The 17,323-nt window shown below is 60.0% G+C and overlaps 1 protein-coding gene across 1 annotated transcript; it reads left to right on the plus strand.

Annotated features, from left to right (window-relative positions):
* Positions 1-3: 3 nt before the first annotated feature.
* PSMD13 (proteasome 26S subunit, non-ATPase 13) lies at positions 4-11,046 on the plus strand. The gene is made up of 13 exons (XM_090291962.1): positions 4-414; positions 1,525-1,603; positions 4,252-4,286; positions 4,368-4,423; positions 4,662-4,705; positions 4,878-4,964; positions 6,376-6,547; positions 7,281-7,360; positions 7,431-7,556; positions 9,080-9,142; positions 10,172-10,252; positions 10,359-10,475; positions 10,936-11,046. The coding sequence occupies exons 1-13, from the start codon at positions 320-322 to the stop codon at positions 11,029-11,031; spliced, it is 1,131 nt and encodes a 376-aa protein (XP_090148088.1). The 5' UTR covers positions 4-319; the 3' UTR covers positions 11,032-11,046.
* Positions 11,047-17,323: the final 6,277 nt, after the last annotated feature.

Genomic DNA, 17,323 nt, shown 5'->3' on the forward strand with positions numbered 1-17,323 from the left:
CGGTGGTGACGCTTCGTGAGCGCTGACTGATCAGGCATTACATTTACACTTGGTCCTCGCAAGACACTACCAGGAACGTACTATCGTCGTACCCACTTGAGATGAAACACTGCGGGTCACACGGCCGCAGCGCCGGAAGCCCGCACCAACCTGGAGCGCTGAGGCGCAGTTACCCTGACAACCAGCTGGCGCCCGGGACCGCGGACGGCGCTCCCGGCCTGCCCCGCGCGGCGCGGCGCCGGAAGTGAGTGAGCACTTCCGACCGTCATCTCCTCGCTGCCTTCTCGGTGGGCCGGCAGTTGGGTGTTCTTTCGCCGTCATGAAGGACGTAACCGGCTTTCTGCAGCAGAGCCAGAGCTCCGGGCCCGGCCAGGCCGCCGTGTGGCACCGTCTGGAGGAGCTCTACACGAAGAAGTGAGCGCCGCGCCGAGGGGACCCGTGGACAGGGCGAGGGGAGGGCGGCGCCTGATGGAGCGCGGGCGCTCCGACCCGCGGGGGAGAGCGAGGACCGGCCGCGCCGGGGCGGGCGGGGCGGTGACAGCGCTCGCGGGGAGGGTTTGGGGGTCCCGGGGCCGCTGCCTTACTGGCCGAGGGGCTGTGCCGAGGGCCTGAGTTCCCCTCCCTTCTGGTCTTAGGCGGGAGATGCGGGGCTGGCCTGTGACTTCACCTCCCGGTTCCGTGCAGGGCCAGGCTGCCCTCGGTGTCGGAGAGCAGACCCTGTGTCTTCCGCCTCGGTCTGGGGTGCATGAACCCGGGGCCCGCGCAGTTTTGTCCTTTTCCACGTCGATTCCTCGGCTGGGTACACGCTGGGCTCCAAGCCCTTGTCCCCTCTCCCGCAGCCCGACTTCCCACCGCGTCTCGTCTGGGGCTTGTGGCCTTGCAGCGACCGCAGTTTGGGTTTGCTCAGAACCAGGGTGAATTTCAGAAAGATTAAATCGTCAGTTAAGGGCACTACCCCGGCGTTCATGGTGACCTTGACAAAGATACGCAATTCACGTTTGGCTGCTGTTCAGCTTCATGCCACCACCAGTGTCTGAGAGAAAATTCTCAACACTTAGCAAATAATTGCTTGTGTTGGGTAGTGTTTTGTATTTTTCAAAGCCTTTGGTTTTAAATGCGCCGTCGTTCCAGAGGTTTTCTCTCTTCGGTCATTTACTTTCTCAGTCATCCCGTCCACGGGCGAGGAACGGAGCCTGGTTTGAGCTCCTTCCCCGAGACACGTGACTAGTAGGCGGGAGAGCCGGGACTTCAGCTTGAATAGGTGTGATTCTGACCCAGCCGCACCTCACAGGAACCCCCGAGTCGGCTTAGCGGGGGGTTCTCCGCTTACAGCTGGGGAAAGCAGGTGCCCGAGAGGAGGGGTCCCCTCCGGGGGGTCAGCACGAAGGAGCGTGGGGTCGTTGGCCACTGTGCCGGCGCTCCTCCGGGACACGATGCCAACGGACCACCTGCTGTTGGATGCGGCCAGCTGGGCCCACGGCGTCTGCAACTGCACGGTGGTCTCACGGGCCTTGCGTTTTCCAGGTTGTGGCATCAGCTGACGCTTCAGGTGCTTGACTTTGTGCAGGACCCGTGCTTTGCCCAAGGCGATGGTCTCATTAAGGTACGTGATCTGTCGTGCGAGGCCGGGCTACGTCACCGGGTGGGATCTATGGTAATATGCTACACCTGTTCAGCCGTCCCTCCGCATCAGGGGCTGGCCTAAGTGCTTCACGCATTTGCTCGTGGACTCTTCACGGCGCCACTAGAGACCTGGCTGCTGTTGCCCGGCTTTTACCACACGCATGGGGCCACGTGCTGGAGGAGCTTGTCAGCAGCACACGTTCTGTCTTCTAGAACCCCAGACCCAGACGCCCTCTTACAGCATGCTCCTGTGTCTCCCTGCTCTGGTGCCGGATGCTCAGAACATGGACGTTCACTGACCGAGAGTCCCAGCCCATCGGGGGCGGAGGCTCAGCGAAGGGTCTTCGCAGCAGCTGCCACCTCTGCTCTCTCACTCCTCTTGAGTGACTGCTGGCCCAGCCTTCGTCCTGGGCGGCGGGAGTGGGGGTCCGCAGGGCAGCGCTGCCTCTGTCATAGAGCACTTCTGGATTGTGGCCGTGTGGAAGAACCCCTCTCTGCCCCAGCCGTTCCCAGAGAAAACCCCACGGATCTGTTCGCTGGCCACTTCCTGTGCAGCTCCCTGATCTCGTCCTCCTTGATGCCTTTCTCTCAGATTCTGAGTGATCAGAGGTTTATGCCTGCGTGGAACTGAGAGCCAGTTGGCCACGACAGCTTGAGCTCTTGGTCCTGCACACATAGCTTTGTGTGCTAACAGTGACGCGCCACCTTCGTGCCACTTGAGTTCCTGAGGTCTCCTGTGCTTTACACCCATCGGTGCGACATTTCGTGCTCCAAGGAGCTTACAGTCATCTGTGAGCCTGGAGGTTTCGCTGGGCTCCGTGGAGAAATGATCAGTTAGAGCTGTCTTTCTCCTTGTGCCTAAGGCTCTGTGTGACAGCGATGGGTCGTTTATAACCGTTTACTTCTGTCCTGTGCTTCCTTGTCTTTAGATCGCTTTCTGCACATAGCACACTCTTTCCCCAACCTTGTACACGGATTCAGGTCAACAGGTTTCAGTTTAGTATTTTCGAGGACAAAACAAACCTTTAAAAACTGCTGGGACCCAGCCCATGTAACTCTCAGATCACATTCACGGATTCAGGAGCACTTCTGTGCTTCTAGATTTAGTGGACTTCGCTCTTTACAGGGCGTTATCTCTTTAGTTGCTTCCATAAGTGATGATGGGCGTCAGAGCTGTGGAACATTCCCTCTGAACGAGGAAGATACCACTGCACTAGTCCTTTGTAACGGAAAGGCCTTTTTATTTATGTGGCTTTTGCTGGGTGGCAGCTGTAATGTCTGACTGGCTGCTACCAGGACGTGACCTGTTTTTTTCCCTCAAGGTCTACTGAGAAATAACTGACACAGGGATTTGATGTGTGTGAGTGGGAACCGGTCCCCACGATCAGCTCTCTTAACCCTTGTTGCCACCCAGACGTTCTCTGGGAAGTGACCCTCTGAGGCGGGCCTGCTCGGCCGCTCCCGTGCACAGCCCTGTACACTGCGTCTCCCCGGGTCGCGCTGTCTCGGCCGTGGGAGGTGCGCCTCCTCACGCCCTTCACCCACTTCACACCCCTGCCCCCCTCTGGCAACCGCTGTGGGGCGCTCTGCAGCTGCACAGCCTCGCTTTCTGAGGGTTCACGTGTAAACGAAGTTGTGGTATTTGTCATCCTCGGCCTGGCTCAGCTCGCTCAGCACGACGCCCTCCTGGTCGGTCCTTACCGCAGGCTTCTCTTTCCTGTGGCTGGACCCTGGGCGTGTGTGTGTGCAGGTGCACACGCCGCATTTCCTTCCACGTTTTCCTCTCCGTCTTCCTGACTTCACAGGCCAAAGGAACTTCGCACTCCTTACCCTAGCTTGACCTTGTCCAGAGGGTCCCTGTCCTGCTTTGCCCGGCTCCCCAGCCGTGAGCACAGCCACCACATACGGCTCCCCGACCCCGCGCCCGTCCCGCTGCGCTCGCCCCCTCGGCCTGCCCCCCGCGCGCTCTCCGCCCTTTGGAAAGTCTCCCGGAACACAACGCAGGCTCTTCTTCAGCACTGCTGCACCTGCTTGTTCCTGTCTGGAATGCTCTCCCAGCCCCCCAGCCCCCTCACCCCCTGTGTCACCCGGCTCTCCGTTCCTCAGAACTTGCCGCCGTTTCTGGAATAACCTTGGGAACGTCTCCCTCTGGCTGCCCCACCTGTGTGCTTTGACTGCCCTTGCTCCTGAGCGCGGGGGTCCTTCATTCCTGGTGCACGAGCCCCTCCTGGGCCGGACACGCTGGGTCAGAAGCGCCAGCAGAGCCTGAGGAACGTGCCCCCGGGTTGGCCAGGCGGCTGAGGAAACCGGCGACGGGACGTCATCAGCCCGCTGGGTTACTGAGCCTCTCGCACGGATGGCCCGCCTTCCTCAGAGCACTTCGGAGGGAGACTGTGGCGCTTGGCCTCCAGGGGGTCTTCGCAGGGCAGCCTCTGTTCCCAGGGCAAGGGAAGCCCTGGCTGCCTCCTGTGGTCCACGGGTGATCACGGGTGGGAGCCCGGAGCCCGGATTCAGCTCTCCCGTCACGCGTGTGTGCGGTGCCCGCCGTGCGAGGGCCACGGCGGCTGCGGTCTGGGTTTGGCAGAACGAGGGCGTCCTGTAATTTCTCTCCGCGTTTTGTCTCCACAGCTCTATGAAAACTTCATCAGTGAATTTGAACACAGGTAAAACCCTTTCGTCTGTTTCTGCCTCTGCGCGTGAGAACCCGGCACTCGCCGACACTCAGCGGCTGGGGTTTCTTGCAGGGTGAACCCTCTGTCCCTGGTGGAAATCGTCCTGCACGTGGTCAGACAGATGACAGGTGAGTCTCGCTCGTGTCTGAAAGCAGCAGGTCCAGAGGGTGATGGAAATGATCTTGAAATAGTAGTTCATCCAGCTTTTACGTTTTGCTAGACGATACCAGGTTCTAAGTTGTATTTTTAGTATTTCTATGATCTAAACCTGAAGATTATCCCACCTAAAAGTGTCCTGGTTGGTAGCAACCAGTCTGTAGGGAGAGACTGTTGGTTCTTCTGACCTTGTTCTGCTTTCTTCTCTAGACCCCAATGTGGCCCTTACTTTCCTGGAGAAGACGCGCGAGAAGGTCAGTGTGGAGCGTGAGCTGGGCCTTCGGAAGCGTGCGTATCTGGTCCGTGTCTGCGCGCTGCCCGCAGCTCGAGGCCAGCGTCTGCTCGTGTGAGCCGCGCGCAGGGCAGGTGCCTTGCTGTGCGGCTCTGGCCGCGCGTCTGAGCTTCCCTTCTTTCCGGCGTCTTTAGGTGAAAAGTAGTGACGAGGCGGTGATCCTGTGTAAAACCGCCATTGGAGCGCTGAAACTAAACATCGGGGACCTGCAGGTCACAAAGGTGCGCTCGCCGTTACACAGAGCTATCTTCGGTTTAAAATGGTGCTTGAAACTCGAGGGGAAAACTCCTGTACCCTTACCTCAGTCACCCTTGGTCACGCTGCCCTGTGGGCCCCGTCACGCTCCGTGCATGTGGCTGTTCCCCAAACCACAGTGTGCCGCCCCCCGCCCTTAACCAGAGGAATCTGCCTGTGTGGCCGCCGCGTGCCCGCTGTAGTGCGCGGGTCCTGCCAGCAGGCTCGGCCACTCACGGACAAGCGCGTGCTGCCCCCGCCTCTGTCTGCACCGCAGTGGCTGCCAAAGTGCCTGTCTCTGTCGGTGCCTCCCTTGTTTCTCTTCCAGTGCAGCTTTGGGGACAAGCGTGGACGTGGGTGTCAGGGAGACCTGCCTACGTGGTCTGTGCACCTTTAACTCCAGACTACACGTGTTTACTTTTGGTTTGGTTTGGGGTTTTTTGGTAATTACAGTATTGAAGGAAACACTAGGGGTGTGTGTTCATGTGCTTGTTGCCCTGAAAAACTCTTTGTTTATTTTCACTTGCCGGTCCTAGCCCTCGTACATACCCACAGCCTTTGTTTGGGAATGTTTGAAAGCTGTAAAGTCCCACGAAGAAGGCTGGAATGGGCAGCACCCCCACCCCACCCCCCAACTTAGGGTGCAGCGGGGCAGCTGGCCCAGCCACGGGAATATACCCATGTCCTCGCGCCCCACCAGGTCGGGACGCGCAGCTCTGAGGGACAGACACATGGTGTTGCTTTGCCTCGCCTGGCTGGATGTCGGGTGTGGGGGTCATCGCTGACACGTGTGACCAGCTGCCTTTTCCTGTCACACGGTGTCTCGCGTCTGACTAAGAACTGCAGGTTGTTTCTGTTACAAACAACGCTGTCACCCACGTTTCTGTGCGAGGCTCCTCGTGCACGTGGGCAGTCTTGCCAGGTAGGCACATGCCTGGCGGTGACATGGCACGTGTGTGGCGGGTACTGTCCGCTCTGGCCACGTGTTGCCCAGTATTTCTCCACGGTGGCTCTTGCTCCCACAGCACCCATGGGCTCGACGCCTGGTGTTTCCAGACTGCTCAGTGGGGGCGCCACTCGCACCTCTGGGCCGCGGCGGGTGTTTGACCTCTGTGTCACCACCTCTGTGAATCACCTGTTAATATCTTTTGTTTTGCCTGTTCTCCTGTGCTGTGTGTGTTCTTCTGACTTCATAAGAATTCCTTCTGCAGCTTTACTCATAATCTCTTGTGGGTTCCATGTGCTGTAACTGTCTTTCCCTGTTTCCTTTTTTCTGTATTTTGGATAAACTGAAGTTATTAATTTTAGTGTCAGATTTTTTGTGCTTTTCATGTTGTCCTGTGTCACTTTACAATGTCGTGCGTTAAAGAGGGAGGGGGTCTTGCTTCCCGTGTATAGGAAACGATCGAGGATGTGGAAGAGATGCTCAGCAGCCTCCCCGGTGTGACATCGGTTCACAGTCGCTTCTACGACCTCTCCAGTAAATACTACCAGACGGTCGGGAACCACGCGGCCTACTACAAAGACGCCCTGCGGTTTCTGGGCTGCGTGGACATCAAGGACCTGCCAGGTACCTGTGACACTCACCCCCATCCCTGAGGACCTTGCTTTGCTTGCGCAGCAGCTGGGAAGGGCTGCAGGCGGCAGGTCTCAGAAGGTTCCCTTGGTGTGGTTAGCTGGGAAAAGTCATTTATGCTTTGGCATTTAATTCAGGAGAAAAGGAGGCGAACTGCTCCTTCTCCCAATCTTTGCTGCTGTCCTTGTCATAGGTCTGTGACAGGGACAGCAGTGTTAGTGCCTGGACCTCTTCTGAAAACTGAAACATTAGACCCAGGGGAATAAATGACAAAAATGTTTCACGGACTTGAGGGTGGAAAGGAAAATGACCACTGAGTTTTGGGGAAAGTACCGTGACTACATGTTTAGGAAGCGTATTTCAGCCTGTTAGAGGCTTTTCCCAGCACATGGCCGAAGGGAGTCTGAAAAGACTGAATGAGGTAAATAAGAGGGGCCACGATTCCCCATCCGAGGCAGGGGACACACGGGGCAGAGCTCCAGGAAGGGGGCAGCTGGGAAGCGTGAACAGTCTCACATCTGGGGAGAAAATCAGCGAGTGAGGGAGCCTGCCCCGGAACCCGTGCCCGGGGTGTCCGAGTGGCCTGAGTCCGGCGCTGTAATGGGGGCGCCGTGTTGGCGTCTGCTGTGACCGCCCAGACGTGGTTTGGCACCGTCCCCGTGAGGCGTGTCAAGCTGGGCAGGACCGGAGCCCGTCGCCGCCCAGTGACACGGTGTTGTCGTCCTAGTGCCGGAGCAACAGGAGAGAGCCTTCACGCTGGGCCTGGCGGGGCTGCTTGGAGAGGGCGTGTTCAACTTCGGAGAGCTCGTAAGTGGACCCCGGGCCGGCATCTCGAGGGGCCGCCACGCTCTGCTGCTCACAGTCTCTGTCCTTACAGCTCATGCACCCCGTGCTGGAGTCGCTGAGGGGCACCGACCGGCAGTGGCTAATCGACACGCTCTATGCCTTCAACAGCGGCAACGTGGAGAGATTCCAGACCCTGAAGGCTGCCTGGGGCCAGCAGGTCAGTGCAGGCCGGGCTGGCTGAACGCCACGCTCCTGGCGCCGTTGTTGCCCCGCGTCTGTGTGTTTGCTCAGCAAGTAACTCCCTGAGCACCTTACCCACCCACGCCTGGCACTGGGGAGGGGGTTGTGCCAGCAGCCTTGGTCTCAGCGAGCAGGAGGCCAGGTGCTGCTGGGTCACAGGAGAGGTGCAGACAGTACTGGCGGGTGCCGCAGGGTCCCCCCGAGGACGCGAGCTTACACATGCGCAGAAATTAGGTGAGGAGCGCTCGGTGCGGGGGGTTGGGGGGAGCAGCGGTCAGTGCGGGGGGGGAGGGGTTGCTAGGAAAGGGCACTGGGCCAGGAAGGAGCCTCTCGGAGCTGGGAATCAGTGAGAAGAGGGGCTTCAAAAGAACTGGAGCACCCTGGCTGGCGTGGCTCAGTGGACTCATCACCAGCCTGCGAACCAGAGGGTCGCCGGTTCAATTCCCAGTCAGGGCAGAGGCCTGGGTTGTGGGCCCGGTCCCCAGTTGGGGGCATGTGAGAGGCAACCACTCATGGATGTTTCTCTTCCTCACTCCCCCAGTCTCTATAAATAATTAAAGTCTTTAAGGAAAAAAAGGCCTGGAGCTTTGACAGTAGGTTTGTTTATTTTCAGCGAAGTTAGTGAGAGAGAGAGAATGTCCGTTCATCCTGCTTATTTATGCGTTGTTGGTTCTTTCTTGGATGTGCCCTGACCGGGGATTGAACCTGCAACCTTGGCATGTGGGGACAGTGCTCCAACCAAATGAACCACCCACCCCAGGGCATGTTATTATTTTTGTACTTTCCTGAAACTTTGAGGTTTCTCATAGTTCAGTAAAACTTTAGAATTCACCCATAATGAAGCAGAACGGGTGCAAATGCACTGTGACGGGGCAGGAAGCAGAGCCAGCCAAACGCGGCTGTCGTCTGTGCGTGAACAGCTCAGAGAACAGGCAAGGGGCCCAGCAGGCAGCAGGCTCCCAGCCTGTAGAGGGCGGCCGAGGGCAGGTGGCAGGGGCCTGAGCCCAGCGCCCTGCGGGCCAGCCCTGCTCCTGGAGCTCGGACCGTACGGTGCCGGCCGAGGTGGCCTGTCCAGGCTGCCACGTCAGGGCTGGGGTCCCAACGCCTGCTCTGTGGGCTTTGGTTTGGGCTCAGCAAGTATGGTTCCATCACCTGCAGGAGAGGGTGCCAGTCTGGTGCTGCCCTGATAGGTCAGTGAAGAGCTCGCTCCTCACTTCAGGGGGCCCTGGAACGCAGGAGGGCACCTCGGAGGCCCGCACACCTGGCCCCGCTCAGGCATGGCACCCGTTCTCCTGAGCCTGCCACGTTGGGGTCGCTCTTACCTCGTCGGTTACTTGTCTGAGGAAACGGCCTTCCGCTGGGCCCTGTTCTGGTGCTTTGCGAAGAAAGTGGAGCTCAAATGCCTGGAGGTTGATCACGAGCCTCGTGGTTCACAGCGTCTGTCTGGACCTGCCTGTCTGTTCCCTCGCTGGTCAGGTGACTGCTGTCTCTCCCTCGCAGCCTGACCTGGCCGCCAACGAAGCTCAGCTCCTGAGGAAAATCCAGCTCTTGTGTCTCATGGAGGTAGGCACGCAGCCAGGCCCCTTTGTGACGCGGCCCCGCAGGTGGGCTGTGGGTCCTGCTGGCTCCAAGCCTCTGGGTGCAGCAGGAAGGGGAGCGAGCTGGCTGAGACAGCGGTGCTGACGTCCCCCCCCCCCCCACCTCGGGCTTCTCCGAGTTTGTGTCTGGGTCTCAGCTGCACGACCCCTCCTCAAGGGCCTGGCCGGACCCCCTGAGCTGACACAGCTGTCTGTCACTGCGTGTGCTGCTCATCTTCCGGGCGCTCCTCGGCCTTTCCCACTAGAGACCCCAAAATCCCCAAAAGGAATTACCTTCTGGGGGTGCCCATGGAGTCTAGGCCTCCCCCGCTAGGGGCGGGTCCTAGGAACCCGTCTTTGTCAGGTGCCAGCTGGCGCTGCTGTGAGAGACTGCGATCCACCGCAGTGCATTTTTCTGAAGACTTAATGCACGTGCCAAGGTCCCAGTGGGTGATCTACAGGCGCATCTGCCTGCCCCACGCTGAGTGTTCAGCCGTTTCTGACCAAAAACAGCGTGACCCCTGTGCCCCACCCTCCCTGTTCACCCCATCTCTCCCCAAGCAACTTCTTTTGTTTCCCCGGATGAAAAAAGTCCCCAAAGGGAACGTTTTCCGGTGTGGAAGAGGCGACGTGAAAAATGGCAGCATGCAAACGCATCACCATCAACACGTTCATTCACTCCTGAGCAGTGGGATAAATGTCTCGATAGGTGTATTGCACCATGGAAAGTACACAATTTTTCCTAAATAAATTCTGGGTTTTTGGGTTCCCCCTTGTATTTCCGGTCCAGCACGTGTCCCTGGCTGCAGGGGCTGCTCAGGAGGTGAACAGTAATTGCGGGAAGCCTCTGCCGGGCCCACGCCCCTCTGCTCCCCCCGCGGTGTCGAGAGCTTGTTCTTAGTGACGTGTGTGACTAATAGAGTTTTAGTAGCAGGGCACTAATATCTCTATTTTCAGAGCCAGTATTAATAAAAATGTCCTTATCGATCACTTCTCTGGCGAAAATGTTTTTCAGATGACGTTCACACGACCTGCGAATCACAGGCAGCTCACTTTTGAAGAAATCGCCAAAAGTGCAAAGATCAGTGTGAACGAGGTGTGGCTCCTGCACTCGGGACCCAGGGGCCGCTGCCGTCTGACGCGACCCCGCAAGGAGCAGTGTGGGCGCGTCGGCCCGCAGCTCACGAGCCCTCCCTGCGCAGGTGGAGCTGCTGGTGATGAAGGCGCTCTCGGTGGGGCTGGTGAAGGGCAGCATCGACGAGGTGGACAGACGCGTCCACATGACCTGGGTGCAGCCGCGCGTGTTGGACTTGCAGCAGGTGACGTGGCCGAGGCGGGGTCCCCTCGGGCTGGGTTGTGTCTGTTTCCTTAGTTCGCTTTGGAGAGGAGCCACGTGGGGAGAAAGCGTGATTGGGGAGGTTTCAGAGCACGGATTACGCTGTGGGACTAAGCGTCTCTCAGAGAACACGGCTTAACGCCAGCCTGAGACCTGAACCCTGTATTTAAAAAGTGATCGTGATAACAGCGCTGGTCACGCTGGCGATGCCTTTCATCTTAAAACTGGCCTGTGGTTTGAGCTCAAACCCGTTGGGCTCTCGTTTGCTGAAAGGCTAATCCTGTGTGTTTCCTCTGTTCCCGCCTGCTCTCCTCCGTGCCAGTGTTTTGAGAGCAGTGTCCCTGGGGCCCTGGGCCATCTGCTGCCCCCAGACCGAGCTCGCTGGCCCCTGTGAGTGCTGCCCGGGTGGCATCCTGATGCCCATGGTCCTGCCCTGCTCTCAGATCCAGGGCATGAAGGACCGCCTGGAAGTGTGGTGCACGGACGTCAGGAGCATGGAGATGCTGGTGGAGCACCAGGCCCAGGACATCCTGACCTAGCAGTCCGGCCGCGGGGGCAGGGGTGGGGGTGGGGGTGGGGGGTCCTGCTGGGGGGAGGGGCTGTTCTTGCTGTGGGAACAGCAGTCACTGGTGAATGGGGACCCAAGGAACAGGAGGGGGTGGCCCTGGGGGGGTGGGATGCCACTCCAGTTGGATCGCCCACCGTGTGTGCAGGACGGCCCTGAAATAAATGCCTTGGCTTGGTCTAGCTCTGGTTTCCTTGGGCTCAGTCTCCAGGTCAGGCCAGTGCCTGAGAGAGGAAAAGTGGGGGGGTAGGACCAGGAGAGTTTGGGGGTGTGGCCTTGCCTCCCCTCTGCTCTGAGAAAGGGGTGTCCCCCCACACGCGAGACCGGGACAGTCACATGCAGGTGACCAGGGAAACGGCGGCCCCCCCGCCCCCAAGCCAGCGGCGCACCTCCATGCATCACCACACGAGCCTCTGGTGGGGAAAGGCTTTAATGGGGCTTGTCCCCAGGTGCTGAAGCCATGCCTGCCGCCCTCAGGCAGCGGCACTCTTCTTGTAGCTGTCCAGGTGGGCCAGGATCCAGCCGGAAGGGAGCAGGAAGCTGAGGAACATCGCGGTGAGCGCCACGGCCTGCTCCTGCGTGGAGGGAAGCCGGCAGGGGTCAGACTTGGGGCGGCTGCCTGCCCCTGGGTCCTAACAGCAGCCAGCCTGCCTGGCCCCACTGACCTGACCTTGGACTCCTCCCCCGCCCCCCACGGGGACACAATGTGCTTCTCAGGTGTATGCAAGACACCGGGGACAGCTGAGTTTCTAAGTTGCTTGCAAAAAAGTACGGGGCACCTTTGAGTGACGTCCCTGCCAAAACCCAGATGGAGGAGGTGGGCTGGCTCCCGGCCTGTGTGTGGGGACGCCTGTTCTTAGTGGCCGGATGGGAGACTAATCCTTCCTTCCGAGTGCAACTCCCAGAGGTTTAAGAGCAACACTGTCCTGGAGCAGGGACCTTGGGTAGGGCTCAGGTCTTAGCTCTGTCCAGCCACGTGACCTTGGGCAGGTGACCTTCCAGACCTTGGTGGTTTGCTTCCAAGTGGCCTGCTCTCCGGGTGCCCCCATGGTGGACTGCAGGCGATGACTGTGGGGACCCCTTTTCTGGAGTGGGGACGTCTCAGCCATAGGACCAAGACCCAGCACCGGAGAGGATGTCCCCCTCCCTTTACCAGCCTGGCTTTCTATGACCCACCCTGAAGTCCCCTTCATTCTGAGGACATCTCAGGTCTGCCTACCCTGCCTCCGGGCCAGCCCCCTGCTGCCACACAAGCACCTACCTGGGGGGAGACGGGTGTTTTAGCCGGCTTGGCTGAGATGTGTGCCTTGGGGACCACGCAGCCCCTCAGGGGGGTTTGCAGCAGCTTGATGCTGGTGGCCAACAACATGTTTGCTGGGGCAGCTCCCCAAGGCCAGTGAGTTCTGTGTCTGCTCCCTGTGACCTCTGCCTGCTCAGGCGGGTGTTGGGCTTTTTATAGCTCGGGGAGAATCCGCAGCTGTCCCCTCCTGTCACGGGCTGGCTGACAGGACATCCTGCCTGCAGGAAACTGGAACCAGCCTCAGGCTACAGACCCCAGACACTGTCCCTCTGCTGTGGCTACGGCGGCCTTCCCCCGGCCTTCCAGCCCTTTGCTGTGAGGGCAGGCTCGGCCCTTCCCAGAGGGGCTTTTGCTTCTTTGTGGAGAAGGGACTGCGAAGGCAGGAGCAGGAGCAGGAGAGACAGGTTACAGAATGTTCGGGGGGAAGTGACTGTTTAAGATGTAACCCTTGCATGTCTCCGGGGTGTCAGTGGGCAGGACCAGGGATGCCTTCTTTAAATTCCCTAACTTGGGATGAGCTGCCCAGCTTTTCGTCACCTGAGCAGTGGAGAAGCAGATGTCCGAGCCCTGCCACCCTGGGGTGGCGCTGGCAGGGGGAGTGCCTGGTGGCTGACGTGGGCCCACAGGCAGGCCCAGGCACCCAGGGCGGGACACTGGGTCAGGCCCCGGGCCACCAGCCCCCCGTGGGTCGGGCTGTAGCATCCCCGCCTCCTCTTCTGCAGAAAAGAGGCAAATGATTAGAAACTTGCTTCCTGCTCCTGGGGACGGTGTCGCGCCTTCTCTGTGCAAACGCTGCCTGCCCAGCCCTGTCCCCAGACCCTCCTGCCAGACGCCGGTGCTGCGTCTTCTCCAGCAGCTCTCTGCTTGGTCACTGGATACTGAGCCCTGGTTTTCCTGCCGCCGCCCCCCCCCCCCCCCCCCCCCGCAGACTCTGCGTGACCTCTAACAGCCGTCACCCTTGGCAGACCTCATCTGGCCTTGACCCCAGCTGCTCATCAGCCGTCAGGATGTAGGACACTGACCTTCAGCCCCACCTGTGGCGGCTTCCCCTTACCCCACAGCGTGTCCCCCACCCTCAAGCCAAACGTCTCATCCATCTGGTGCTCACACGCATCTGGGCCCCCACCGTCGCCACACCCACATCCCCAGCCCGAGTCCCACCTTGAAGGTGTCACCCCCAACTCCACGCAGCAGCCGGGACAACCCCAGAACAAGCGGGTCCTGTTTCTGCCTGTGCCCCACGGCCTCCACAGCCGGCGGCCCGACCCCAGCACTGCGCCTCGTGCGCTCTGTGTTCACGCTCGGGCGCGTGCGCTTTGTAGCTGGGGTACCAGCCCCGTGAGGACAGGCGCTCGGGCACCGCGTGGTGCCAGCTTTAGTCCTCATGGATGGACGGGTTAGCGGGGGGGGGGGGGGCAGAAGGGCGGGGCTCGGGGTTAGACTGAGGGAGCCAGTCGGGCCATCACCGTCCCAGGACTAGGGCCGCAGCCCTGAGGTGCCCGCTTTGCTGTCTCCAGGCCAGACGGGCCCGGTTACAAGCCCCCAGACTCTGTTGGGGTCCCGCCGTCGCCAGGACGACCGTGCCCCATTCAGTTTAGAAATGGTGGGTTGGTGAGATCCCCATGTTACCCAGGGTCATAATCTTCTGCTCTTCCATGGAAGCCACACTCGTTCCAAAGGTGGGGCTCATTGCTGGAACCCTGCCCCATCGCCCGGGCCCAGCCGGCTGGACTGTCTCCTGTGACTCAGTTTCCCGGGCAGGAGCCCATGCTTGGAGGCTGGAGGAGGGCGTGTGTTCTCAGTGTCGCCTCCGGCAGCGCGGGGCCCAGCTGCCAGCTCAGGCTGTGGGGGCGCTGCCCTCCTCCAGAATAATCCCTTCCGCTTGAAAATTTAATTATAGCTTTGGGGTGCAGTTGGGGATAATTCTGTGGATTAGAGAGGATCAGTCACTCAGAGGAGACCTGCTGCCGCGCCCCCCACCCCCAGCCTGGCTGAGTGAGCAGCCCGCACTCTTCCCAGCTCTGGCAGGATGGGGTATAGGTAGTGGGGGGCAGCTCCCAGCCAGTCCTGGGTGGAGGAGGCTGCCCCTGGGAGACAGCCACTCCCGCGCATCCATCCCTCGCGGGCCTCCAGTCCTTCCTGAGCCAAACCTGCCCTCCTGGCTCCCTGTTTGCACAGCTGCAGGGGCCCCAGCACTCACTGCAGCGGGGAGCTCAGGCCTCCGCCCACAGGGCTGTTAGCCCTTGCTGCCCACAGCCCACACAGAGGCTGCAGAGGTGGGGTCTGGCAGGGCCCCTCCTGTCGTCATGACCCCAAAGCCTTCAGGCGCCACCAAGCGGCCCTTGTGTCCCAGGCGCCCCACCCGCCCCACACACTGGGATCTGCCCTTACCTGGGAGGAGGTGACATGGTCCATGGGGAAGGGGTGGCGGCCACATGGGGTCACATTGAACAAGGGAATGAAAGGCTCTAAGGGTGCAGGTTGGGGAGGGCCCACGTTTAACACAGGAGGGAAACTGAGCCTTGGGGAGGGAGCAGGGCCCCGGGCTCGGGCAAGCCAGGTCTCCTGCCCTGGCCGCTGCTGAGCAGCAGTAGGAAGAACGCCCCGGGTGCCCACATCCTCACCCTCACCTCCTTCATCACCCTCAGTACAGAACCTTCTGTCTGCCCTGCCCTGTCCCTCCTGCCTGTGGTGCGTGTGGGGGCGAGGCGGGGCGGGGCGGGGAGCCACAGTGCACTCCGGCCTCCGGAGCTTGGGGCGCTCACTGTGGGCACATGGCACCACCCTGTGTCCAACCTGGGAACCAGAGACGCTGCTAGGGAAGCAGACGGTGTCTGCAGACATTTGCCTATGACTTCACTGCGTTGAAATCTATCACATAACCGTGGTCCTCACAGCGTGGTCCCCAGACCAGCAGTTCCAGAGTCTCCGGGGGCTTGTTGGAAATCCCTTGGAAACTCTGGGGCTGGCCCCCATCCCAGGAGATTCTGATGCGCGGTCAAGTTTGAGAACTGCTTTCGTGTCACGTAAAAACAACGCTTCACCGTTTCATTCCAAACTAAACAGCCACTTTCAGAAAAATGGAAAGCTCACCCAGGTTGCAAAACTCAGTCCTCTCCTTCGATCTACGAAAACATCCTTCACTAAGAATTCTTTAGGTTTGCAGGATCTCCTGAAGCTTTGGGGCCCATGCGTGGAGATCCTGGGGAGGCCCTGCCGCCCCGTCCTCCCCGCACGGGCCTGCGCCGCCCTCGCGCAGGCTCTGCTTCCTGTCTCCCGGGCTGAGCCAGAGGCAGGCCGGCGCCCATCGGCAGCATCTCATGGCCGGCACAGCTCTGTCGGAGTGATGGTGAACTTTTTCTGTGAGCCTGGTGCGGCCACAATGCCGGCATTTGCTCAAACAGTTCTCTGGGTGTCTCTGTGAAGGAGACTTTTGGACAAAATTAGCAGAACATTTAAATTGGTGGACTCTGAGTCTAGCGGGTTTGGGAGGGTGACCACAGAGGCCGAATGCCCATCTCCCCACACCCCCTAGGGCACATGCTGTCCCTGCTGCTCATCACTGCGGCACTGACCTTGGGCTCCAGGTAGTCTCCCCCGTCAGCCGAGAGGGCACAGGGGAGTCCTTACACTGGGCACGCCAAATGCTAGAGAGAGCGATGCTCAGGGCCCCAGTACCCAGCTAGCAAGGTAGTTGGACAGAAAAAAAGAGCCCTCCCCTCCCATCCCTATGGGAACCCGGGCTTGAGCAGGAAGGGGCCATGGTCTCTGAGACGGGACCCCACCCTCCTCCCAGGCCGTGGCCCCTGAGTAGCCTCTTCCCTTTTGCTCCAGCACCTGCCTCACGCATCTGACTTTCCTTGCGCAGGCAGCTGCACCTGCGCTTTGGGTCACAGTCAGAGGCCTCTGCGGATGGGGTTGGGCCAGGAGGGCGTGCTGTGTGCAGGGCCGGGGCTTCGCTGTGGCTCACATCTCAGGAGAGGGGCAGGCGCACAGGTGGGCAGCCAGGTCAGGGGTGAGCCTGGTACCAGGCAGAGGGTAGCTCTGGGTGGGGGCGGAGTCCAGGGCACGAGTGAGGGGCAGGGACCCCTTGCTGGTCTGAGCAGGCCTTGGGAGGGGCCCCACATGCAACCGCCAGGCCCCAGGTGCTTCCCTGTGTCTCGTCCCCCCACCCAACCATGTTCTCAGAAGCCAGGAGCGCCCCAGCCCTAAAAGAAAACAGGGACGCTGGGGCGCTCCCCCAAGGTGACTCAGGTGGCCACATGGCTCTTTGCTCCTGCCAGGCCTCTGTCCCCTTGGCCTGGCCTCCTGCAGAGGTAGGCGCCCGTGTCGCCCATGAGGTGGGTCTGTCTCCTGAAGCTGCGGTGGCCACCTGTCGAAGGAGAGTCCCCCAGCTATGACCCGCCCCCCGTGGAGACCAGCAGGAATCTGGGGCCAGGCAGGAGTGGGAGGCCCTTCCCTCCCACAGGCGGTGCTGTGGCCAAATATTTGGACAGTGGACTGCTGAGAGGCAGCTGGTTCATTCGTCCTCAGGGGCAGTTACAGGAGGTACAGGGTTCAGACCAGCCCAGTCTGAGAGGGAGGCGGGAACCCAGCAGACCTGCTCACCCAAGGTGACAAGGGTGAATGCATGATAAGCCTGATAAAACTTTATGGGCCCAGCTCCCTGGGGCAGGACATGGGTGGGACACAGCATTGCTATTGTCAAGGTCCTGCAGGGGCCCTTCCTGGGTGAGCACAGAGGCTGTATTTCCAGCCCACCTGGAGAGAACACCTGGGCTAATAATTAATCAGATTATGGCTGCATCAACTCTCTGTCATATATTTGGAAATTGGGCTAAATATACATAACTTAAAACTTACCATTTTAACCATTTTAGACGCACAGCTCAGTGGCTTTAGGCAGTCACGTTGTTGTCTAGCCTTCACCACCGTCATCTCCAGAACTTTCCATCTTCCCAAACTG

The sequence above is a fragment of the Furipterus horrens genome, unplaced genomic scaffold, assembly GCF_987537825.1.
Source record: "Furipterus horrens unplaced genomic scaffold, mFurHor1.1.pri manual_scaffold_2, whole genome shotgun sequence".
Taxonomy (NCBI): domain Eukaryota; kingdom Metazoa; phylum Chordata; class Mammalia; order Chiroptera; family Furipteridae; genus Furipterus; species Furipterus horrens.

Coding starts and splice junctions, on each gene's coding strand:
- PSMD13 (XM_090291962.1), top strand. CDS start 320: ATGAAGGACGTAACCGGCTTTCTGCAGCAGAGCCAGAGCTCCGGGCCC. Junction 4,424..4,661: donor CGTGGTCAGACAGATGACAG/GTGAGTCTCGCT, acceptor TTTCTTCTCTAG/ACCCCAATGTGGCCCTTACT. Junction 7,361..7,430: donor TGTTCAACTTCGGAGAGCTC/GTAAGTGGACCC, acceptor CTGTCCTTACAG/CTCATGCACCCCGTGCTGGA.